Source organism: Heterocephalus glaber, unplaced genomic scaffold (genome assembly GCF_053883595.1).
Source record: "Heterocephalus glaber isolate CG9 unplaced genomic scaffold, H.glaber_assembly_v1.0 deba00001600, whole genome shotgun sequence".
Lineage (NCBI taxonomy): Eukaryota > Metazoa > Chordata > Mammalia > Rodentia > Bathyergidae > Heterocephalus > Heterocephalus glaber.
In genome coordinates this window covers 42,213,892-42,238,863 of record NW_028258372.1, presented here as the reverse complement: position 1 = coordinate 42,238,863, position 24,972 = coordinate 42,213,892, and the positions used below count along the sequence as shown (strand labels likewise).

General features: G+C 48.2%; 1 protein-coding gene, 1 long non-coding RNA gene and 1 pseudogene across 2 annotated transcripts; 1 reads left to right on the top strand and 2 right to left on the bottom strand.

The window, feature by feature from the left end:
• Positions 1-6,054: 6,054 nt before the first annotated feature.
• On the bottom strand, positions 6,055-15,972 carry Dyrk3 (dual specificity tyrosine phosphorylation regulated kinase 3). Its single transcript, XM_004862061.4, has 3 exons — positions 15,659-15,972; positions 13,785-13,905; positions 6,055-9,120 (listed from the first exon to the last, which is right to left on the bottom strand). The coding sequence occupies exons 1-3, from the start codon at positions 15,733-15,735 to the stop codon at positions 7,546-7,548; spliced, it is 1,773 nt and encodes a 590-aa protein (XP_004862118.1). The 5' UTR covers positions 15,736-15,972; the 3' UTR covers positions 6,055-7,545.
• Positions 15,973-16,050: 78 nt separating this feature from the next.
• LOC110345319 (uncharacterized) lies at positions 16,051-24,868 on the top strand. Its single transcript, XR_015444425.1, has 4 exons — positions 16,051-17,055; positions 21,509-21,614; positions 21,734-21,933; positions 22,654-24,868. It is a non-coding gene; the product is annotated as an uncharacterized LOC110345319 (long non-coding RNA).
• LOC101708969 (TBC1 domain family member 15 pseudogene) lies at positions 18,746-21,409 on the bottom strand (annotated as a pseudogene).
• Positions 24,869-24,972: the final 104 nt, after the last annotated feature.

Below are 24,972 nucleotides of genomic sequence, written 5' to 3'. Positions count from 1 at the left end.
TACTGGGTTCTCCTCAGGCAGGGCAGGCAGGCAGGACTTTCTCATTGTATTTAAGCCCCAGCTGGCGCCACTAACTGCCCCAGCCCCAGCCTTTGCCCCTTTCCCAACCAGGAGGTGAAAATAAACCCATTTCGTCCACTTGGAAGACTTGGCTGGGGGAAGGGGAAGAGGGGCTGCTGAGAAGGCCATGTAAACCCATCGTGGGGAGTGGTAGCAGTGGGGGAGCTGGCTCCAAAGACAGGGCTGTTTGGGGCCCCCCAGTTCGGCCCTCAGTCTCCACTGTTTCAGCTGAGAAGAGCCTGGGCATCGTTCATTCACGAGCGATTACAGTGCCTCCAGAGCAGGAGGCACTGAAAAGAGTGGGTGGCCAGGGGTTGGGGCTTGAAAGGGGTAGGAATAAGGGAGACAAGCGAGAAAGGAAATGGTCACAGTAGCGGCCACAGAAATCCTTTACTGACATCCACGCCCACGCTTTGTCCTTCTCAGGGGAGGGGGATCTTCCGGGGTGCCCCGCCTGCGTCCACCCTCATACGGAGCTGTTTGCATCTCCGTCCTTTACCTGTTTGACTTCCCACTCGGTGTTGGGTCCCTGGACAGCAGCGCTGGCAGAGTGAAGGGAAGGGAGGCAGGGAATAGCAGGAGGGGCCTGGTGCCCCTGGCAGCCCCCAAGCATGGCAGTTGTATTCGGGAAGGAGAGCGGACCCTTTCTCCCAGCCAGGAGGCACCTGCTGGTCCCTGTCCCATTTGGGATGGGACAAACTGTGACTCTGATGTGCAGAGATCTCCACCTTGGGTTCTCCACCCCCAGCTAAAGGCTTTCCCAGCTAAAGCTGACGTCTCCTTCATCCCCCTGTGGACAGAGCAGAATTTAAGGACAGAAGTAAATAAAGAACAGCAGATTTACTCTGTCTTTGAAATGCAGCTGCCAAGGGACAGGTTGGACCGGGAACAGGCAGGAGGCATGGCAGGAGCCACATAGTAGTTCAGAAACAGTTGTCCCTGCAGGAAGACCTGCCATGGAAGCGGTGACACTTGCTAGTTCAGCGGGGATGATGGGAAGCACCTGTGGTCAGTCCCCAAAGAACTCAGAGGCTTCCTCCCTCTCACTCGTGTTATTTTCTGCCTGGACATCTCGGTCCCACTTCAAAGCAGATGGTGCCGTGGCTTTGGGTTCCAGAAAGAAGAAAGGTTCTTGAATGAAGAGGGTTCAGTCAGAAGGGACTAGAACCAGGACGACAGGAGTCACCTGAGCCAAGAGCTGCAAAGCAGAGATCTCAGGGGTGCAACTTTGGAGCCCGTCCCACACGGGCTCCTTGACCGCAGGCTCTGACTGGGTTTGGCGGTGGACCAGAAATAGGCAACATTGATCTAGCAACCAGACAAGACAGTACACAGCCGGTAGTTGCTGAGGGAAATGAGGAAGCACGAGGGAAGGGCAGTAGGGAAGCCTGGTGCCCGCCGTTTCCTCCTGTTGTTGCTTTGGATGGCTAATTTGGGACAGTCAGTTTGATGGGGGAGCAGCGAGGAGGAAGCCCTTGTTCTGAAATCTAGGTGAGAGAAACCTCAAGGGTGGCCCCATCTGCAAGGTCAGGAACAGGGAGTCGGCCAACTTGTGGATAGCTGTCTCCTATACCTTTCACCTCTACCATCTTTCCTGCCTCCTCCAGCTCTGGACCAGCCTCCTCTGCAACACACAGGCTCAGCACATCCTGTCCTCTTCTGTACCAGCCTCGCCTGCCCACCCTCTTCACTTGCAGATTTATACAAATTTTAAAACAGAACAGCATGTAGATAACTTGTTGGCGAGTTTTCTCTAAACCCATTGCCTGGCTTCCGTTAAATTCTGAGCACATGGCTTATGATGCCATCCATGTCCCCATCTTTCCCAAACGCCGCTAGGATGGTGCTTTTGCACCCTGCAGGGGCTCCACAAGTCACTGTTGAAAGAATCCAGGGAAGCCGGGCATGGTTGTAATCCCAGCTACCCAGGAAGCTGAAGCAGGAATATCCCTAAAGTTCAAGGCCAGCCTGGGGAGTTTAGCAAGAACCTGCCTCGAAATAAAAAATAAAAAAGGCTGGAGATGTAGCCCAGTGCTCCCTGGGTTCAATCATCATCAAAAAAAAAGGACCTGCAGGTCAATTCAAGTGAGGCAGAGGCAGCCCCTCAGTTCAGCACCCCATTAGCTCCCGTGGCCAGCGAGATCATGTCCTGGGGCCAGAGCAGAAACTGCCCAGAGCAAGGGGCCCAAAGGCCCCTGATTACAGTGTTTCCGGGCCCTTGCACTTTGCTTTTTTCTCTTGGGCTTTAAAAGTTATCCCCCAGGCCAAGATGTGGGGGGAAAGAAAGAAACCACTCCAACTTTCCAAATAAACTGCATTCCGTGAAGTTGCTTGTCGGACTTCATCCTTAAACTAAGCCTGGCCCTGGGGTGTTGGTGTCATGCTCTGGCCGGGAGAGCTGGTGCTCAGGGTTCCCAGGGACAGGGTCATCCCTAAGTCCTGGCCACAACGGTGCCAGGCTTACAAGCCGCACCGCACGGCAGCAGCAGCTCTGGGCCCCGAGATGGCATGGCCGAATCTGTGCAGGCAGCTTCTCCTCCAGCTCCGGCTCCTGCCTCAGTGTCTCCTCGGGGGAACACTTTCCTTCTATCATTGCCCCCAGTCAGAGCGGCTGGACCCACAGCAGTGCCTGAAGAATCCAGTGACAGGTTCTTCCGCTCCTCCGGCTAGGCAGAGGACGGCACCTGGGTCCTGCCCAGTAAGCTTCCTGACTTGGCTTTGAAACTCCTGAGCTGCTAAAGAAGATTCTCAAGGCAATTAATTTTTATTTTTCAAAAAACAACACCCTAAAAAAATCCCTGACTCATCTGCGCCAGCTGTGCTTTCCAGAGGAAACCCGTCAGCAGCTCGGGTGCACAATGACGGCACCCCGTGAACCTGACGGTTCAAACCCATCTCAGTTCAGAGGCCGCTCCAAGCCAAAACAGCCTCGACACCCTCTGGCCTGATTTGGGGCTCTGCTTTCTTTCTGGTCTATTTGTGTGGTGGCAGGGGGGTGAGACTCTCTCTAGCCTCCAGTCGGAAGCCTCTTGTGATTTAGAAAAACATCAGCGCCTAGCCCTGACTTAGCAGCGGGTGAGCTATATTGAGAAGCACGTCCGGCTCCTTCAAAGTCTAGACAGTATATTTGTAGCTCTGGCTTATCTCGGGGTTATGGATCTCAGGGACGAGAGAGCTTTTAGTCCTCACAAGGATGGGTTCACCGCGACTCTCCAAAACTTTTCTCCTTGAAATCAGGAGGCATGACTCACAGACACTGGGAAAGGGTCACCCCCTATCAGCTCTGGAAATAAATTCTTTTAAATCTGGGCCTTCAGAAGTACAGATTGAAGTAAAGAGAGAGACATGTTGAATGAGGATGTTGGAGATATTATTTAAAACTAGGAGGCTGATTCCTGGCTAAGGACAGTCTTTTTTAACCTGCCAGTCCCAGGCTGTTCCTGGATCCTGATTTGTTCGGACTCCACATTTTCCAGGTCACGGCTGCTACAGGTGCTCTGGGTACAGGGAGATATTGCAGGGTGCAGCCTCGTCATCTCTAGCAGGACTGACCCCACAGTGGTTCTGCAGTCCCACCGGGTTCAAAGGAGAAGTACAGACCCTGAATTCGCAAAGGGGGGGAAAGCACACAGAGGCGGTGCTGAGGACATCAAATCACAGATGCAAACAAAAGAATTAAAAATAAACAAGAAAGTGTTTTCTGTGATTCACTAAAGCCGTAGGAATGTTCTATCTGGAAAGCTTAGGACTACTTATCAGCTGCTACCTAAAATCCAACATTTGGTTTTAGTTATGCCTAGCTGGGAATGAAGCAAAGCAGAAAGTACTTCAATGAAGGCAGCTGCTACAGTTTGAAACTCTTCACAGTTGAAATTTGTATTTAATCTTTTGGGTTTTGATCACACAATAAATCTCATTCTTAACAGCTTAAATATCACGACAACTAAAATGTAACAACAGTAGCCAGTGAGCTTGTCACCATCTAACAGCTAGGGATGAAGCAGGCTGATACAGCCCTAAGTCCATTTCCTCTGGGAAGGAAGAGCCAAGCTAGACTCTCCTCTTTCAGAGCCCCCGTGGGATGGAAGCAGAATTTTTCCAGCACAGTTAGGTTATGGCTGCGTTTTCCGTTTCATTGTTGCCAAGGTAACTGTGTCTAACACTGAGCCAGAAGACAGTGGCTGCAGGTAACCCTTCTCTCGTCACCTTTTGTAAGGAGTAGAGATCAGAGACAGTGCAGGTCAACTTACAAGAAGCACCAAAGGGGGGCTGGGGATGGAGCTCAGTGACACAGCGTCTGCCTGGCAAGTGGAAGGCCCTGAGTTCGATTCCCGGTTCCAAAAGTAAAAAAGCGGCAGCAAGCAGTAGTGCTCCTTGGTATGTGAGGAAATGAACTGCTATAATCTGCCACATGATCAAAGGGGTAATTCAGAGCATCATAAAGACACAACCTGTCCAGCTAAAGCTTACATTGTAATGCACAGAGAAGTCACAAGCACGTGTGATGAACGACTACAAAGTCGCTGGGGGTAGCAGGAAAACAGAGCCTACTCAGGAGTGCAGGCATGAGTTGGATTAGCCAATTCCCCATGATGGAAGAAAAAACTTATCTTAGGAATGAAATAAAACAAAAGTTCTGACCCCTTTCTTTTCCTGTGTCAATAACAATCTGGAAATTCAGTTGATTTGGTTAATTTGGAAACCAGTAAGTCAGCCAACTCGGCCTGCTTAACTAAAGAGGTCAGGATGAAAATGGCCAGAGAACAATCCAGGAGCTGCACCTCTGCATGAACCAGTCCGATGCAGTCACGCACTGCTCTGGCTGGGCAGAGACCCAAGGGAAAGTTTATGTGGTTGACAAAGGGCCCAGAGGACAGCCTCTAACAGCCACAATTTCTCTCTGAACTCGAACCCCACCTGTTACCTCCTCAAATCCACCTGCATGAAGCCCATGGCCCCCGCATGAGTCAGCGGCAGGCTGGCACACCACCCAGCATGGCTCGCTCTGTGTCACCGCGGTGACTGGCAGATCAGGTGGAAACACATCCATTCACCTTTCCAGAGCTCTCCAGAAGCTGCAACAGTGTCATGGTTGTCTGCATCCTTCCACTTTGCACAGTTTCAGTGCCCTCTCAGTCCACTCATTACACAGAAACAGGGCTTGTGCCAAGCTCAGCCACGGCTCCTCTCTCCCGAACTCAGTCACCAGGTGGCTGACCAAGATTGTTGAATACACAAACACGGACACCCGGTGTGCATCCTGTGAGGCAGCAGCCCCTTCATTGCTTGTAAGAGCAGGTCCTCCACATTGATAACAACAAGCAACACAACCTCCACATGTGCTCCGCTAGATAACACAGGGGTTGGCTCAACTTCTCCAGCAAGGCAGAGGACTGGGCAGGAGTTAGACGCAAAGGCATTGTCCACTCCATTGCCTTCTGCAGATCAGGAGCCAGGAAGCAAAGTTTTAAATACTTCAGTTTTTTCAGTCACCGGAAGTACCACAACTTCTCATTTTGGAAGAGCTGAGGCCTCAGTTTGAGCTTCCCTGCCTGGGGCCCTCGAGTTGGGGAGGCTGAAGCCCTCACTTGTGCAGTGGCAATCCCAAGAGCTTTTAGATAAGGCAAAAGTTCTTTAAATATGTCCATGGCTTTTGCCTTCTCTCTTCTTGTTACATTACCCAGCAATAGAAGCCTCCTTCCAGCCAGGTACAGTGGTACACACACTGCAATGCCAGTACTGAGGGAGGCTGAGGTAGAAAGACAAGTTTGAGTCCTAAAGACACTCTCTCAAAATAAAAAATAAAAAGGGCTGGAGATGTAGCTCCGGGCTTAGAGCACCTCTGGGTTTGATGGGGCGGGGTGGGGGCGATGGCGCTTTCTAACCTTAGAAGTGTATAGACTTAATTCTAGAAGAATAAGAAATCAAACTGGGTTATTCCAAGATCTGTGTTGTAGAAAGTAAACGTTCTGCTATAAAGAGCACACAGTTGGGGCAGAACATGTACGTATTTTATTTCAGAGGGGTGGGGAGGTAGAGGAAGGGGAAGGAAAATAACAAAAAGCAAAAGAGCAGCACTGAGTTACTGTCCCTGCCCCACCCACCCTTCCGGGAAGAATTCTGGCCAGCAATTAGTTGCCCTACTGGCCCTCTCTGTTTAGCTTTCAGTCTAGCAGAGAAAAAGGCTGCTGAAGGGAATGCAATTGGGGAAAATAAAGGAGAAAGTGGATTATCCCTAATGTGGGGATTTTCAAATAGTTCTCTCCTTATTACTGAATTTCACTCTAGGGAAGAGCCATTAAGATTAAAGTGAAAATGGAAAAATGCAGCACACTAAGGTGGCAGGTGGCTGGAAAGACAGGAGGGAAGCACTGGAGCTGTAGGGAGTTTACCTGACGGTGACCACTTCAGTAAGGATGAGAGGCCACAAAAACGTGAAGAGCAGGCTGGTCTGTGAGTGGCCACGGGGCTGAGGAGCTGCACTCTTCATGCCGAGTCTCCAGCACCTGCTGTATCTTCCTTGCAGATGGGGGTGGAAGGATGCATTGACATGGTTTTAAAATCAGTCCCTGTGTTAGCCAGCTTCTCACTACTGTAACAAATATCCAAGACAAATCGCCTTGTAGAGAGAAAGGTTTATTTGGCTCAGGTCTGTGAATGACTAGCCCCCTGGCCTGGGCCTGTGGCCAGACACCACGGTGGGGCACCTGGTGGAGCAACGCTGTCCACCTCATGGCCAGGAATGGAAAGGGCAGAGACCAGCATTCCAGGCACCCACAACTACACCCCACCACCTCCTGACAGCACCGAGCCTTTATAACGTTGGCTTCGTATTTGGCAAAGTGTTGAGATGTCCGTAAGATGATTTCAGTGCTCAGGAAACAAATCAGAAACAAAATAATAGCATCAGGAAAACACCATGCACCAGAGGATTGAAGGGAACAACTGCAAAGCAGTGATAGTGACTGTCCAAGTGATCAGTAGCTCCGAGATGCTCCCAGCGCAGCATTTCCCTGCGAGCCCTTTTGTCTAGAAGGAGCCCAGAGCAACCTGTTCGATAAGAGCTCTTACCCTGACTGTCATCTACATCCACCACCACACCTGACATGACCCTTCCAGAATGGATCTGGAGGGAGAGAAGCAGTGAGGAGTAGAAGATATACTTCCTGTCGGTACCTTCTATCTCAAAGGAAAGAGATCTGTATAGAATCCACAGGCTGAAGTACATTTGACAATAACAACAAAGATGCACTGACCTATAAAAAGTCATTTAATGTATATTCCAGATGGCCAATACAAGCTGATTAGGTGATTAGCCCTTGAAGAGTTCTCTTATAGTCATATAAAAATGTTTGCCTGGTTAAAAAAAAAAACAAACAAGAAATCTAGTCTAACAAAACATATCCGCCAATGGCTTGCAATTTTTTCCATTTGCAGGTTTTCAAGGTAATTAAAAATACATACATCTGGGTCTCCGATTGTCCGTTAGTTAATCAGTTTTGGCAACACACTGCACAGAGGTATACTGCCGTTGGCTTCTGACATTAAGTTGGCTTTCAGCTTACTGGCTATTCCCACAACCGGAGGCAGCTTGGAACCCAGTCCCTGCAGAGCACGTGCGGGATTAACTACCCGTTTCCCTGACCCCTTGTTGATGTTGAGGGGCCAGGGCGCCAACTTGCTAATCCATGGGTGTCTCAGTGCCTGAGCTGGGGTCAGCCGGGCAGCGGGGTCCCACTGCAGGCATCGTTTCAGGAACTCTATAAACAAGTAGTCATCACAGCCTTTCAGTGCTGTGACCCAGTCTTTGCTGCCCGGGGGACCCCGCTTCTTACCCCTGCGCGAGCGACCCCCCACCAGCACAACCTTCCCATCTGCCTGAGTGGTCACGGAGCAGTAGCGAGGCAGGCCCTTGGAGTTAATAAAGTACTTGGCACGCTTGGCCTGCTCCAGCAGCTTTGGCGGTGGCATCCCCAGGAGCTCCATCATGCAGGCCAGCTGGTCTCCTTCATCATCCCCAGGGAACAGCGGCTGCCCGGTGAGAAGTTCCGCCAGGATGCAGCCGAAACTCCATATGTCAATGGGCGTGCTGTAGCGGCACCCCAGGATTATCTCAGGGGCTCTGTAGAAACGAGACTGGATGTACGTGTAGAGCTTCTGGTACTCGAAACAGCTGGAGCCGAAGTCGATGACCTTGGTCGCGCTGCGCCCGTGCTGCTGCAGGAGGATGTTCTCTGGCTTCAGGTCGCAATGAATGATCTTGTTTTTGTGGAGGGCGTCCAGGGACTGCAGGATCGACTGAGCAAACTTGCGTACCAACTGGACACTGAAACCCTGAAACTTGTTTTTTTTAATGAGTTCATAGAGGTCTATGCTCAGTAACTCGAAGGCCATACAGACGTGGTTCCGGAAGGTGAAACTCTCCAGTATGTGAATCACATTCATGCTACCAGTTTTGTCTTGCTTTTTAAGATGCTCCAAGATCCGGATCTCCTCGGCTGCTTGGCGATGGAAGCGTTTCTCATTACGCACCATTTTCAGGGCCACGTACTGCCGGAGCTTGTGATCGTAGACGCGGGCTACCTGCCCGAAACTCCCTTTGCCGATAATTTTCAGCACCTCGTACCGATAAGCTAGGTGGTCCCGAGGTACGTGAATATAGGCCCCGTCTGCATCATCATACCCCCCGTTATTGGGCCCACCGATCACCCCATGTCTTTTTTTGGCATTTGGACCTACAAAGTAGATTTCTGGGTAGTTGACTATCTCCAGCTTCTCGTAGGCAGTGAGGTGGTGTTTGTACTGCTTCAGCACTTGTTCGGGAGTCAGAGGCACCACTTTGGGGGCTCTGGAGAAACCGCCACATTTCCCCATGTTCAGGCTCTCTGAACTCCTCCTCTGCAACACGGTGGGAGAGCACTCTTCAGAGTCCCTGGTGCTGTCTGACTGAAGAGTGTTGGACCTTCTGTGGCCAAACTCCTGAAACAGCTGCTCCACCTTCATGTCCCCTCCACTCAGAAAGGGCTGGGTGTGACCTCTCGGTAGCTGCTCAGTGGCCATCTACGCAAGAGAAAACCAAATACAGTGTGAAAGCCGCTGGGAACACTGGCAAGATGAAAGGATTTCCCTCTGGCTGAGCACCAGAACAGCGCAGTCATGTTAACTTAGGGTTAAGAAACTCAGACAGGAGGTAAGAAGAGCAACAGTCTCAAAAGACTTGCTACTCCTCAGACTCCCTGAGCAGGAAGGCTGCTACCTCAATCCCTCTTGTGTGCTTTGCTCTGTTAAAGACACAGTGGTCACCTTAGCACCCCTCAGCACTCCAGCTACCTTTCTGGTGGGGGTACTGAGGACTGAACTCAGGGCTTCTGCACTGAGCTGTATCCCCAGCTCCCCCACCTCAACACACACGCACACAACACACACGTGCACGCGCATGCGTGCGCACACTTTTTTTTTTTTTTAATTATGAGACAGGGTCTCGCTAAGTTGCCTATTTGCCCAAACTGGGCATGAACTTGCAATCCTCCTGGCTCAGCACCCCAGGGTGCTAGGTCCCTTCTTATAGGTCTATCTTCGAACTGAGACTCCTTTCACCACCACCCCCAACCTGCTTATAGCCTACACTCTTTCAAGACCTAATTTAAGCTCTCTCCTGCTCAGAACTACTCCAAGCCCATGCTAATTAACCTCACATTTTAACTGCAGTTTATCCGTACCGCGTAATTCGCCACTTTATTAAAAATATACTATCTGACATTGTTTACTGATTCAAGCATCTTTCCAAATCTTAAGGGCATATTGCAGGATCAAAGTAGCGTACATGGAAGTGTTCTATAAATAGTGAGGTTCAGAGTGACAGCGGCAGGACAGGAACCCAGCTCTTCTGGTTCAGCCCAGGGCTCTTCACACTGGCACAACTCAGCACCTGGTTCTCAGTCGGCTGACAAGACTCTCCGGGAGGCTGAATGCTGACAGGGCCTGGGATCCATCGATCCAGAAGGCCTCACCGTAGCCTTCTCGCTCAGTTCACTGAACCACAGAAGTTCTAAGCCTCGAGATCATCGGAGCCAGTTCTCTGCGTATCTGATAAATAACCCAAAGGCTCCAAAGCCCCTGGGGAGCTTCTTATAAAACTGGAGCCACAGCTTGGCTCTTAGCTTTACAGAGGCCAGCACGGACCAGAGACTAATCCCTGGTCAAGGAAAGAAATAAGCCGGGAGGCAGAACCTTAGCACTGTACCTTGCTGAAATGCAAATTGAACGCAGTATTTTTCTTATCAGCAATTCAGTCAAATAGCTGATCTTGTTTTTAGGAATGGAAAAACAGAACTGGGTCACATCCAACCACCTATCTGCTATCCACAGGACACTCACTGTTCACCGCTTCGCGCCTGTGTTCCTAAGGAACTATCATCTACCTATTAGGGCACAAATCTGGCTGGCATAGGGAAAGAATTGGAATTGTTTGATTTCAGTTAGATTTACATAATAAAAACCAACATCTGTATGCAACCGAGCCAGTTTTCCTTAAATATTTTTTGCTACCTAACTTTAATGCACCTAAATATTTACTACTAAAGTCTTTGGACCACATCCTGAAATAGGGAGAAATACGAAGTCAGAAGGCCACGCTGGGGTCCAACTACACTACTTAACTACACTACTTAAAGCTGTAGGTCCCGGGCAGGTTACTGTTTTTTTTTTGTTTTTTTTTTAAGACAGGGTCTTGCTATGTAGTTCAGGCTGACCTTGAACTCACTATGTCACCCAGGCTGTTGATCCTCCTGCTTCAGCCTCCTGAGTGCTGGGACTACAGGTGTGCACCGCCATGCCTGGCTACTTTAACCTTCTTGAGCCTCAGTTTCTTTATCTATAGAATGTGATAATTCCTACTTGTAGGATGCTGTATAAATCAAATTATAATCAAAAATATATGTGAAAGACCCTCACAACCCATAACACATGTTCAAAACACTGGTTACAGTTAGGCAAAATGCTCAATATATTAAGGTTTCAACTCCTACACACCTTCCCTTTCCCTTTCTGGTTTCTTCTCTCCGATGGCTTTCTCCATACCGCCGATCTCCCTCCACTAAGCATCCACCCCTAACACACCTCCACTAACCAGGACCCCATAACAGGTGTCTGTATAGAAACACCTCACGCACCTCCGCCCCTGCCCAAAGCCTGCGTCCAGCTGGCTCTACGACTGAATGTGTGACCTCCCCAGGGGTATTGGAACTGTAACAGAAGGTCACCATCTTAACCCAAAGAAATGCCTCTGTAGGAACTGCAGTCAGGGACAAGCGGGTAGGAAAAGCATTTCTGGCCTAGACTCTATCCCTGGGAATGTTATCCACTCCGCCCACATGTAAGGCTGCACTGCGCTCTGGAAATCTTCATTTCTGTTTGTGATGAAGACAGGGTCTCAGACACAGTATGGTGGTAAGAACAGAACTTTAATTTCCAAAGGACTATTACAATGAGATTAATGAGATTAAAAATGGGACTAACCGGGATTTCCCGACTCTTGGTTTTTCTTTAATGTGAGTCTAAATCTCTCTCCCTGACAATTAAGTTTACTTTGCTCTTGGGCACTACCAGAAGTGTCCAAATTTCACTGCAGGCATTCGGGATGCTGAAAAGGGGCTGTCCTGGGTGTGCCACGCAGTTCTTCTGTAGGTTCATTGTGCCCTTTGCCTCCTCTCACCTGGCTCGCCACGTGCTGGGTCCCTGGCCACCCTGTTTGTCCACATTCTCCCTATGGCTGGGCTTCCTCTCTCTTGCAGTTGGCTTCCAGGACAGACACATTGCTGCAGGTGTAGGCCTAAACCTCCACCGAACCTGGAGAATTCCAGGAAGGAAGTTGTCCACACAGGGTGGAGCTCTTCCCTTATCTTTCTTTCCTGTAAATAACTCAAATACTCCCCTACGTCAGTTATACGTCAAGTTTTCTGTGTTATAAATGAAGCCTTCCTTCCACTGTTCTTGGAGAATCTACAATGTTCACAAGTGATAAAATGTAAGAGTTACAAAACATGCATATTTCTAGTTTAGGGTAATAATTACATAACAAGAATGTATCTGTAACAAATATTTTTTAACCATGTAATTATATCCAGAGAGACAGGATTGACAAACATCGACCATGTTTCACTTCTTAAGAATGCCTTACATACACTGTTAACTTCCAGGGTTCACAGTGCTTCAAATATTAAAAATATACTGCAATAGTTGAATCCTAAAAATATTGTTGAGAAATTCAGAAAAAACGTGTTTCTCATCCAGATATAAAAATCCACCCTTTACCTAGTTCCTGGCCCCAAATCTTGCAACATAAAACTTATCCCAAAAAAGCCTCCGGGCAAATGAGTTTACAGGGAGAATGTAAGAGCATCCTGAATAAACAGCAAGCTCAAAGATTGTGAAAGGAGCAATAGGGTCTCAGGATGGAGTCACAGTATAATGAACTGTAAGTGCTACCAAGAGGTCAAGAGTAATTTTTTTCCAGCAAAATTTGAGAAGACGCCATTGAGTTAGAATTTAAAATCTTATGCTTCTCAAAAAGTGTCACTCTGAGCATGCAATAAGAAATTCGTTTTGATCCTGAAACAAACAGTTTAAGTGACCTACTGGAAGCTGATCAGTAGGCACCAATACTGAATTAAAGTTCAAACAAACTTGAAGTCAGATGTTAACACACTCGCCCAACTGCAAAAGGTTCCTATAGAGACGCTGACTGGCAGCAAGGAGCCCAGAAATCTGATGGCCAAATCAAAGGGCAGGTATTTCTAGAGTCTTAGAGATTTTTATGTACTAAAGAAATAAACTTGCAGAGAATGGAAAGAAAGTCTACTGCAGTCCCTAAAGGAGTTTAAAAATAGAGTGACCAGCCTTCCAAATATTTTTAGCTGATGCTCTGTAATATTATTAGCCTTGAAAGTGGTGAAAAGGTCGATTTTAGTAGCAAAAACTGATGAAAACCTGGGAAAGATTATGAAAAAGGCAAATAATTTTTTCCATACAGAAATAATTTCAGGTCTTAAATGTAGGAACATGAAAGAGAAATATTACAAATTAGGCGATCCAATTATTCTCTTTGCTCATGCAAAATCTGAAGTCACAGGACAGCTTCTCCCTATCTTGGAACTTGTCCAAACTCAGCTCTGTCTACTATTTATTCTCTATATGCTGAGGGGACATGAATTAATTTTATTATTATCTTAAGTAAGACAGGGTCAAAAGCTAAGTGTCTGCAGTTCCTAAAATGATTAAATTAAATGCATCAAAAACCAAACTGCATCATTCAAGTTTAATTTATGAGTTATAAAATGGTTCTCCTTAGCATACCAATAAGCTAGGACTCCAATATCTTACAGGGAAAAATTCTGCAGATGTATGAATTTCAAGATATTTTCTGTTCCTTGTTTTTGTTAAAAGGACCCTTTGTCATCCTCTATGGAAAAATAAACACTATCTAGATAAATGTAGAATATATTTTTTCTGGCACCATGTATTTATCTCAGTAGAAACTGAGAGGAAAATGTGGGCTCCAAGTCAAAATCATTCTGAAAGCTGAACCTGGACCACAGAAATTGTCTTCCAAAGTGAGGAGAAATCAGAAGGAAACAAAGCCTGTGTTGCCGGGGACACCTGGAGCACCACACGGCACTTCCTCTTTTCCAAGACAATTAGAACACAGACTCACTTCCTGTACTTACATTTAGTCTTCTGGGGAGAGCTGGTTCAGAAGGATTGCAGAGCGCATTTGAACAGGGTTTCGCATTTGAACATTTGGTTTCGTCTATCACCATGAAGGTATCGTAGATACCATCCCCCAATCTAGTTGAAAGGATTTTACAGATAAAATCTGTCAGTGACTGAGGAATATAGATTTGCAGTTCCAAAACATCCTGTCTTAACAGCTTCACACCTACTACAAAGAACAATCAATAAAAACAAATGTCTACCCCGAATTTTGTCACTGAACAATGAGGGCACCTGGTAGAGGAATGAAGAACCCCAACTTTTCCTTTTATTAATTTTTTTAAGAAAGGGTAGTATTTCTACTTTCTGTTTTCAAACAATTAAAAGTCTTACTTTATGAATATTGTTTAAAAAATAAAGACTATCAATTAATTTATTTATTCCTTAGTAACACAATTTAGTTTGAACATGAAGCCCCAAAGCCTGAGGGGGGAAACATGACAGAAGTGGTTGTTTTCAAAGTCCGAGGCTTGGATTCTAATCTGTACCACTAGCTTATTGCGCCTCCCCTCTGGGCAGGCTGTCCACATGGTGATAGGAAGAGCAGCTCCCGCCTACACCCTGCTGGGTCTTACCAACAGGAAACACAAGGTCTTTTAGGGCTGTCTTCTACCTATTTATTTACTTACTTATAGCTACCTAACTTACAGAAAAATACAGTGACTATTACAGTAAACACTAACGGGATGCTTTAAATCACAAAATGATACTGAATCTCACTTCTCTCCCACTTCATTTCCTGGTAGACAGGGGAGGCAGAATGCTAACAGATCAAGAGGCATTTCTCTGTTCTTTAACATTGTGGCCACACCACTGTAGGGAAACACAAAAGACAGACAGGATTTCTTTAATTCACAAGATGGCCCTGAATAATGTATCTCATCTGCTACCAAGAACATGGATTTCCCAGTTACACACACCCGCACTTCAGCGTTATCATTTTGTAAGATATACCATGAATGCAACAATGGCCATGTTGCAGGGGATGATTTTTTTAAAATATTTTTTAAAATCCTGGAATATTTTCGTTGCCTTTAAAAGCAGTTTTGTAAAATTAGTTCTAGAATTTGTATGATTAGCGTATTAAAGGAATTCAAAAGGTATAAAAAAGCACAAATGTTTTTTGTAAGGTTCTCTTTTGAAAACAAGCTCACATTCTGCTAGAATTATTTCTGCCTTTAACAGCAAAATGCTTCAGTGGCAAAAACCAAATATTCTGGATGTGGCCAACCCTTTGCCTTGGCATGATAAAACAAACAGGGACAGAAGTCCACCTTTACAGAAATAAAGACCTGCAAGATTTCCTACTAACAGAAAAGGGGAGGCTCCACGCAAAGGAAACGGGGTGGGGGGTCCCCTTGTCTGCATTTAGGCAGTAACCACAAAGCAAGGCGGGGAATCTCGCAAGGGGGATCCGAGACCGCCCTGCCCAGCGCTGCCCCTTAATTGCATATTCCCAGGCAGACCGCACCCCTCAAGCAAACCCCCCAAGAGTTCAGTCCTGGTTGTGTGCTTTGAGCAACAGGGTTCTTCCAAAGCCACTGCACCCAGCTCCCCAGGTTTGCTTAACTGCCCCCCAGAAGGTCCCGGGCGTGCGGAGTCCCTAGCCTTGCACCCCGATCTCGGCTTCAGAGGTCGCCGAGGTGGGCTCTCTTCCCGCAGCGCCGCTCCAGCCCCCTCCGGGACCCGGGGACCCGGGGAGCGGAGGGAGGGCCGTCCGTCCCGCGGGGCTCGCTCAGCCTGCAGCCCCGGCTGCCCTGCACCCCGGCCTCGGGCAGCGCCGGGCGCTCCCTCAGGCGCCCCAGCCCATTACCCCGGGCGCCGTTACCTCCGCTGCTGGGGCTGGAGCCCGGCCCCGGGCGGCCCCGCATCCTTGCGTCCAGACCCATGAGCCGTGCCCCCCATCGCCTGTTCGGGGACCCTCCTTGTGGGGTCTGGCGGCGGTTGGAGGGTCGGGAGGGCCGAGCCCACTTCGCTGGCACGGCCGCCTCCGGGGTGCGACGCTTCCCCGGGGACTCGGACGGACTCTGCAGGTCCGCGCGCCTTCGCTCCACACTGGCCGGGCCAGGAGCAGGCAGACAGCGCTCAGGGGCGGCGGGGGCGCGGCTGGGTCGCCTAGCAACCGCGGCACGCCCCGGGAACGCCCCGGCGCAGCACGCACTGACGCGGAGGCGGGGCAGGGGCGGGGAGGAGGCGGGGCAGGGGCGGGGAGGAGGCGGGGAAGGGGCGGGGCGGGGACGGGGCAGGGCCGGCGCGCCCCAAAGCTGTCACCCGACCTCGGGGCAACTCGAGGATCGGCAAGAGCCCGGTTTCCGCCCCAGAAGTGTTGCCCACCCTTCCGACTGCTGTTAAGTTGCTCGCGGCGGCCCGGGTTCTACAACGCCCCGCCTGCGTCCCGGGCGCTCGCACCCGGGCGGCTCAGCGGCGCCCCTGTTGCATTTATCTGCGATCCAGACTCGAAGCCGGCCGCTAACTCCCCGTGACAGCGTGAGCGGGCGGCCGGGCGCAGAGCCATTTCACACCGGGGAAACTGAGGCCTGGAGTCGGGCTTCACTCCGAGGCCCAGGCAGGAGCTGCGAGCTCGGCTCTGCCGCCGGCCCTGGGGGCCCTGTTTGCTCTATTAGAACGCTCTGTGGAGGTGCTTTTCCTTCCGAAAAGTTCAGATCCTCAGTAAAACTGAAGTTAGTCAGGCTGCGACCGATGGAAGGAAAGTGAGGGGAGGGGTGGGCCGCAGCGCGAGGAACCCCTGAGCGCGGGGACCCCGCCGGAAGGAACAAACCCCAAACGCCCGGCGCGTGCGCCCCCTGCTGGCACGTGGGGCTCGCTGTTTCCGATCCACACGGCTCAGTCCCATCATTCGCGTTCGCTGTTTCCTGCCCCGAGTGAAAATGTCTAAATATTCAACATCTGTAAGATCCACGCCACAAATTAAGGATCTGTCCACTGGGGGAGCTTTATTTTTTGCGATCAATATTGCTTTAGCCTCTTTATGACATAAACATCAAGAGAAAAGACTTTCTTCCAAGATGGCCTTGTAGATTTTCTAATTTTATAAATCAGCCTTCTTTCCCTCTCCCTCCCCAGCAGCCAGAGCAATCTTGCTTCCATCTGGCGTTTGTATTGGGGCCCTTTGAAGCTGTTGTTTGAAGAAAGACTTCCATGGCAACAAAGTTTGGACTAGATTCTTGTGAAAGTCTCTTGCTGCTCTAAGATTGCAAAAGTCTGGTAAGTAATCCCGCTCTTAGCACTTCCGCAGGCGGCTCTGCACTGCGCTAGAAGTGGAAAAGACTTGCCCCCGCAAGTTTCCCTACTTCGCTCTGAGTCACTGCGGCTTCAGTCCTGTTTAAGACACGTTTTCCAGAGCCAGCTGAAGCATTCCTGCCTCCACTTCTGGCCTCTAAGGTGGGAAATACAGAGGCCTCCTTTGTCTCCGCCAGCGGTTCCCATGGTCAAGGGGGGCGCTGGAGCTCAGTGTCTCCGACCTCCGTGACCCACGTGCTTTCCAGCGTTTGTTCACTGCAGGGCTGCGCTCGGGTCTCACACGGACTCAGCGGAGCTCCACACCACGGCCCCCTTGCTTCCTCTCCAAAACCCCATACATGAGTGGCTCAGAATAACCATTATTCACCTGCTAACGCTGGATTACTCACCAGTGGACCGGCCACGCGCCGTGGAAGGTGCCTGCCCGCCTTTTGAAGTCAGTCCTAGGAAACCTGCAATGAACAGGAAACTGGACTCGTTTCAGGATCTTCAAACGACAAAGGGTGCAGGGGTGTAACTGGGTGGGGACACCTGTCCAGCACGTGTGAGGCCCTGGAGAAGATCCCCCGGCACCGCAAAAACAATCGGTGGAACAATGAGAAAGTGATCATAGCAGGTTCACATGCACTCATTAAGAAGATATCCTGCCTGTCATTTCAGCTCTCTGCAAGGCTGAGGCAGGAGGGTCACAAATTTAAACTCAGCCTATGAAACTTAGCAACTTAGTGAGACCCTGTCTCAAAATAGAAAATAAAAAGGGCTAGAGTTGTGGAGGTATAGCTCAGCCCAAAGGCCTTGTGTTCAGTCTCCAGTATTTAAAAAAAAAAACAAGTGCCAGTAGTCACACTCGGCTGAAATTTTGTCATGAAAATAGTTATTGTGGGTTGGATTAAGTTTGAAATGATTTTCTTTTCTTTTTTTCCTTTTTCTTTTTTGGTTTGTGTTGGGAGACAGAGTCTTGCTTAGCATAGATGGTCTTCCACCTCGTGATCCTCCTGCTTCAGCCTTCCCAGTGCTGGGATTATAGATGTGTGGCATCATGCCAGGTTCACTTTGAAATCTTTTCATTGCTGTGAATTTCTTTACAACAAAAATATACCTGTAGACATTTGGTTCTGTGTCTCCTAATCCCCAAAGGGTTTCTTTATTCCCAGAAACATTTTTCTTTTCCCAAAATTTCTGCCACCTCTTTCATCTTGATCTGCTGAGTCACAATGACCACTGCCCCCTACAGTTCTTGAGGGGCCGAGTAAAACTACAGTTTCTGAAATCTTAAAGCCTAGGTAGGACTCCTTTGCTTCGTCATTGCCATTTGCTGAGTATTTATTTTGAGTAAAAATACATCAAAAGTGCTGTATTTGCTCATTAAAAAAATTTTTTTTCAACCTCAAATTTACTTTAATGATATGTATAGAGTCAACAAATTACAATTAAAATGAAATCTGTTTTGTTAACTTTATATAACTTAAAATCACGCAACACTGCATGGTAAAGACACCAGCCTCATTCATATACAAAACAGTATTCAGACTGGCGATATCTTGAAATATTTGACATAAACCTTTTCCAGAGTATTTCATAAAAATTTAAAGACTCCATTAATCAGTTAATGCATTAGGAAAGATAATAAACATTATGAGTAAAGTTACAGGAAATTAATTTTAAAATTACACCAGGTACAGGGTAGAATGCAGTCTCATGAAATAGATGTTAAGAAAATAATTTTGAAAAAAATCTCATTGAAGCCACATACTAATTTCATTGAATCAGGTTTATAAATCAATAGTGTTATAGTCAGGGTTTGCAAGGGAGTAGATTTAATACAGGACACATAATTTATAGGATTATTTTATAATATTTACCCAAAAAGTCAAATGCAGAGAGGTGCAAGAGATCTGTGCACACACTAGAGACCCAAAGAATCCAGCTGAGGAATTGGATCCCACGGCAATGTCCCAAACAAGTCCAGCTGAAGGCCTAGAGCCCAAGGCAATGTCCTCCATGAGCCCAGCCAGAGGCCTAGAGCCCACGGTAATGTCTCTTGCAAGTCTGCATGGAGGATCTGCATCAGGAAGGCCCAAAGGCCAGTGGTGGAAGCTGGAAAGTCTTTGGGGGGTGAAGGACCTGTGCCACCAGGCTGAGGGATCTGCACTGGAGCCAGGAAGCGATGTTCAAGACTAAGACCAGAGCTCCCCTGACAAGAACTGCAGCCATCTGTGGTGACAGCAAGGACCTGAGCTCCTCTGACATGAGAACAGCCAAGTTCCTATCAAGAAAACCAGCCCTGGCAAGCTTCTCCGGGAAAATCAACAGCATGCAATGTTCCCCTCCAGTTCTCCTCTTATGTAGTTGACAACAATTCTCAAGTGGGTCTTCCCCACCAAGAGCTACGCTCAGTTCAGCTGGGCGCTCCAAGTTGACCATTAGTTAACCCACCACAGTCAGGTTTATTCAGTTAAAGAAAATGTACCTGTCTCTTCTTATACCCATAAATAGTACTTATAGCTTTTATATACAAGTGAAAGAAAATTCCATGTAAAAAATATACTGCCAGTCCACTTATTAATGGTTGAAATAGTTCTTTACCTACACATTAAATTACATTGATGAAAATGTCCAATTTAAATCACATTCAGCCAGCATGAGATTTTAAGTAACTGCAAAATCCACTGTCCAATAATTGAAGTAAGGTTCTCAGCTGAATTAACTGGGTCTTCATGCCTGGCATTCGATCTTCAAAATTTTGATGCATTTGGTCCATGTAAGAGGCAAAGTACCAAAAGGCGTCCACTTCATTTTCCATGACATACAAAAGGGGAAAGTCAGTCCCTTGTTCCTTGCACGTCTCCTAAATCAAAATCGTACCCACAGTAGGTCTCAAAGTGTGAAGCAAAATCAGCCCTGGTTACTTCGGTCTTCCTAAAATGCTTGTTGGATCTGTTCGGTTAGCATCCTTTTCAATAAGACTTCTATAATCTCCTAATCTCACCTTTCTGTTCTCTCGTTCCTCACTACAGACTTCCACTTTAGCTTCATCCTGAAGTATTCAGTTGCTTTTGTAATTGAGTTCTTTCCTCTTTGGTACTGTCCCAAGGAAAGTAACCCAGGAGAGATTCCCATGCTCACTTTCTCAATGAATGACTAAGACCCCCTCTAAATACCTCTGCTTCATATGATCTTCAAAAGATGCTGAGTGACCCTTATTTTGACAATTCACAGGAAGTATTCTTTTATCTTGTGGAGATTCACATAATACCCCATATTTTTCAAGAGAGTCAATCAGTAGTTTGCTTCTCCTTGAAGAAAGGGCAGAGCAGGGAGAACATTATCCTTTAGACCTAATCCCAAATACAACCAGCCCAGACCCTCTTAGCTTTTTGTTTTGTTTTTGAGACAGGGTCCCACTATGTAGTTCAGACTGGCCTTGAACTCACAGCAATCCTCCTGCCTCTGCCCCCCCGACACACCCAGAGTGCTGGGATTACAGGGGTGTGCCACCATGCCCAACACCCTCTTTGTTTTGCTTGATTGATTTCAGTCTGTCAAACTGAACAGGAATGACCGTTTGCTTTTCCCATTTCTGTGACTTGGACATCTCCGTTGCTGTGTGGTTTCTTTTAAAATGAGATTGTATTAACCATATCCCACTCGGCTTCGTAATGGCTCCAACGTTCCACTCCTCAATGAGCTCTTTCTCTTGGGGCCTGGTCCATTTGACAGCTGAACTGGAGTCCTGTCCAGCATAGCGAATACTAGAAGAACCCAGTGCATCATCCAATGGACTTCAGTCCACTATTACTTCTGCATCCTGATATAAGTTGTTTGGTCACTGGTGTTTGAAAAGATGAGTGGATATATTCCTTCCCTTTCATATCTAATGTAACCCCAGTTCCTAACCAACCCCTGTGAAACAGCACGACAGGCAGCTCCATGGAAACACCCGAGAGACACCTGGGAAATGTTTTAACAAATGCCTTTCTAGACAAGCATCCACACGTGCCTTTCTGCTCACCTGAATTTGCTCATCTAAAACTCCCAGTGGCCCTGCGAGAGGCCCTCATTCCTGTCTCACCCGTTAGAAAGCATTCTCAGAGATCAGTACCCTGCCCCATCACCCAGTTGGGAATGGAGACCTAGAGTTCCAGCCCTGGACCGCTGGGTTTCAGAACCCAGACCCGTGATCACCTGCACATTGCCAGGGAGGATGGCCTGGATGAGACAGAGGAGCCTTCAAGTTCCGTGACACACAGTTTCCTCTGATTAAAGAGTCGAACACACGATAAGCAGAACACAGGTAATAGTCCCCGAAGATTTCCATACTGCTGTCCTCCAAATCAGCACATATGCCCCCTTGCTCGACCAAAAAAAAAAAAAAAGACTTTGCAAATGAAATTAAACTAAGGTCTTATATTGACAGATTTTCCTAAACTGGATGGACCCAGTGTATCACAAAGGTACTTTAAAGACAGAAATAGAAGAGGAAAGCAGGAGCCCACTCGTTTCTCCCTCTCCACTAACTCTTAGTAAGTGTTCTTCTTTTGACTATCTCCACAGTTTTGCCCTTTTCAAAATGTCATTAAGTTGGAATCATCACTTGCATGCTCTAGGTATAATCCTTTTCCAATTGGCTTCTTTCCCTTAGGAATTGCATTTAAGGATCCTCCACATCTTTTCAGATTTGGTAGCTCATTTCTTTATAGCTGAGTAATATTCCATTGTTGGATGTATCATAATTTAGCTGGTCACCTACCAAAGGATACCAGGTTGTGCCAGTTCTGGATAAACCTGCTGTCACTAACCATGCGCAGGTTTTTGTATGGACATCTGTTTCAATTTACCTGGGTAAGTACCAAGGTGTATGACTGATGGATCACATAGTAAGAGCATATTTAGTTCTGTGGTATATATTTTTTTCACATTTAGATCTTTAATCTATGTGGAATTTCTTTTTATGTAATGTATGAAGTAATTAGACTCCCCCCCAGAGATGAGTAGGAATTTGTATTGACACCCTGTCTTAGTTACTTTTCTCATTACTGAGACGAAATACCCAACACCCACAAGTTAAGAGGGGAAAGGTGTATTTGGCTTACAGTTTGTAGAGGTTTCATTTCATAGTCGGCTGGCTCCAGGGCAGGGTGGCTTGGCAGAGGGGCATCACAGAGGAGAAACTGTTCATGGTGGGCAGAAGGCAGCAAAAGCAAGCAAGCAACAAGTGAGAAACCTCTTTAAGTCTCTTATACCTTGGCCAGGGTCCCCGCCCTTAGGGCCTGTAGCACTCACCCCTTCATCCTAGCACTGCACCATGAATCAGTCCCAGCATCACACACTCTAGATCCAGCCACCTCTGAAAGCCCCACCTAGGAGGTAACAACCACTGCCTACAGGGCTGGTGTAAAGGTGAAATGGAGGATGAACATGGAGGTGTTTAGGAAAGTACAAAACCTTGCACCCTGGCTCTCTGTATACGGGCGAGGGTTTAATGATGACTCTGGGGGTCAAACCCAGGGCCTCCTGCATGGAAGCCACGCACCCTACCACTGAGCGACACCTCTTTTCCAGGCTTTAAAAACATCTGCTCATCTAGAAAGCCGTCAAGAGCCATCAAAGGACTCTCAAACCACAGGTCATCTCTGAATTGTAAACATCAATGCTCAGTGTTTTCGGGGTATTTGAGTGTGGGTTTTGGCAGAGGGTAGAGAAGGCGAGTTAGAGGAAACAGCAGGTGGTGGTGAATGAAGTATCGATCTGGACACCCTTGTGTCCTGTTGATTTCAAGACCACAGAGGGCTTGTGTCTGATTCATTTTAATAAGCACAGAGCTTGATGTATGGGGTGCTGTAGTGGGACAGAATCAAGGGGTTTATTAGATCTCCATGGTGGACGAGTCCTCCACGGCTGTATGGCTGTCTGTACCCTGGAGCTGGACTGTATAGCTGAGGGCTGCAGCTCCTCTGCCCAAGGAGATGGGAGCCACAGAACAAGAGGGAGCAAGAATATAGCACCAAGCCAGGTGGCAGTAATCCCAGCACTCCGGGGCTGAGGCAGGAGGGTTGCTGTGAGTTCAAGGCCAGCCTGGGCTGCACAGTCAGTTCAAGGCCAGCCTGAACTACATAGTGAGACCCTGCCTCAACACACACACACGCCCACACACATGCACAAAAACAGTACCAACCCCAGGTTGAAGGCCTGAAAGCTCACTGGAGTCACCGGTGTGCGTCTGCCCTGGAAGGCTGAAGAAATGGAGACCTGGAGACAGATGTCCAAAGGCAATGCACCTGCTCAGGAAGACTGGAGGGACTCCAAAAGAGCACACTTCCTTCGTTCCTTTTTTATTCCATCCAGGTTACAAGCTGATTGGTTGATGCCGCCCAGGACCCGGGTGGGTCTCCCTCCTTCAGTTTGCTGACCTGTACGTCAATCATCCACACACAGCAGAACTGCGCTTTTCTAACCTGGCAGATGTTTCTTAATCCATTCAGACTGACACAATCGTGATTAACAGTCATACCTGACCACTAAGTGTCCGCTCAGCCTCACTGAGTTAAATAAATGGAATTCTCTTTAGGACTCACCGGGAAGGAAAAGGAAAGGAAGGCTAAAGAAGAGGGTCTCTCTTCTGATCTATCCTTCCTGCAGAATATTCCTTACTCTTGCGTATAGAATGTTTCCTTACAGCCATGTCCCTGCCAAGTAGATAGTGGATGTGACTTTCCCCCCAGCCATTGTGCTATGGTTGTCCAGAGCCTTCCTGCAGTTCTGCAGCTCAGATCCCAGAGTGGGAAACAGACCGCCGGAACCCAGCAAGGTGGGGGTGGGGGTCTTCAGTTGCAAAGGGAAAGCTGAGAAACCTCAGGGTTCAGCCGCTGGACTGGCCCCGCAGCAGAGACAGAGCAGAGCAGGCCAGTATATGGGGGAAGGAGGGACTGAGCCTGCCTGGAGAAAGGAGCGTCTATCTACTAGGGGGAGGCTGGATTCCTGGCGCCTTCTCCCCTGGTTTTGCCTCCTACTTGTCAACCACTAATTTTCAGGCTCATAATTGACACGTTACGACCCTCTGCCTTGGGCCTGTGGCTGGAGTACACCAGAATAAAGGCCTGGCGGGTCCACGTGTAGGAGGAGGTGAGGGAGGGCAGACACAGCAGGAGCTGCATCTCTGGACAGGCGGATGTGGAACCCCCTTTGCGCAACTGTGTCAATGAATCAAGCACTTAGGGTTTCCATTGGTGGGTGGACAATTAGTCTGAAGCGCTACAATGCAAACTTTAATTTAGCAGGGGCCATTTCCCAGGTGTTTGAACCCTTACCTCCCACTTACACAGCCTTCCTCTCAGGGAAACCTCATCTCTCTCCCCTCCTAGCACAACTCCAGCGGCAAACCTAGGGTCAGGGTGAAGCCCTTGTTGCTGTCATTAACACCCCAAGTACAAAAAACATCGCAGAGAAAATCCTAGCAATGTAAAGATTTGAATAAATGAAAATCTTCAAGAAAAGTATTCACAGCCTGGTGGGATAGCCCACGCCTGGACTCTGGGAGGCCGAGACAGGAAGATCCCAAGATGGGCCTGGAGTTCTGCCTAGGCAACCAAGTGATTTAGCGAGACTGCCTCAAAATAAAAAATTTTTTAAAGGCTGGGGATGTAGCTCAATGCGAAGGCCCTGGTTCCATCCCCACTATGGGGGTGGGGGACATTCATAAGGCCAGAAGTTTAATAAAATGTGAACTCAACTCATTCTGTGGAACGAGACCAAAGTGAATGGAATGGGAGCTGGCAAAGCTGAGGGAGTGAAAGAACCGGAATTAAATCGCTGTTGCTGCGTTCTGGCCACTGCACACCTACGGAGCGGGCGAAGAGCCCCCGCCCGCCTGCCTTTCAGAAA

Excerpts from the sequence above, each read along its gene's own strand:
- Dyrk3 (XM_004862061.4), bottom strand. The coding sequence starts at position 15,735 with ATGGGGGGCACGGCTCATGGGTCTGGACGCAAGGATGCGGGGCCGCCC. Across the intron at positions 13,906-15,658 it reads CTCCAGCCCCAGCAGCGGAG|ATTGGGGGATGGTATCTACG; the intron begins GTAACGGCGCCC and ends CCTTTCAACTAG. Across the intron at positions 9,121-13,784 it reads CTCTCCCCAGAAGACTAAAT|ATGGCCACTGAGCAGCTACC; the intron begins GTAAGTACAGGA and ends TCTCTTGCGTAG.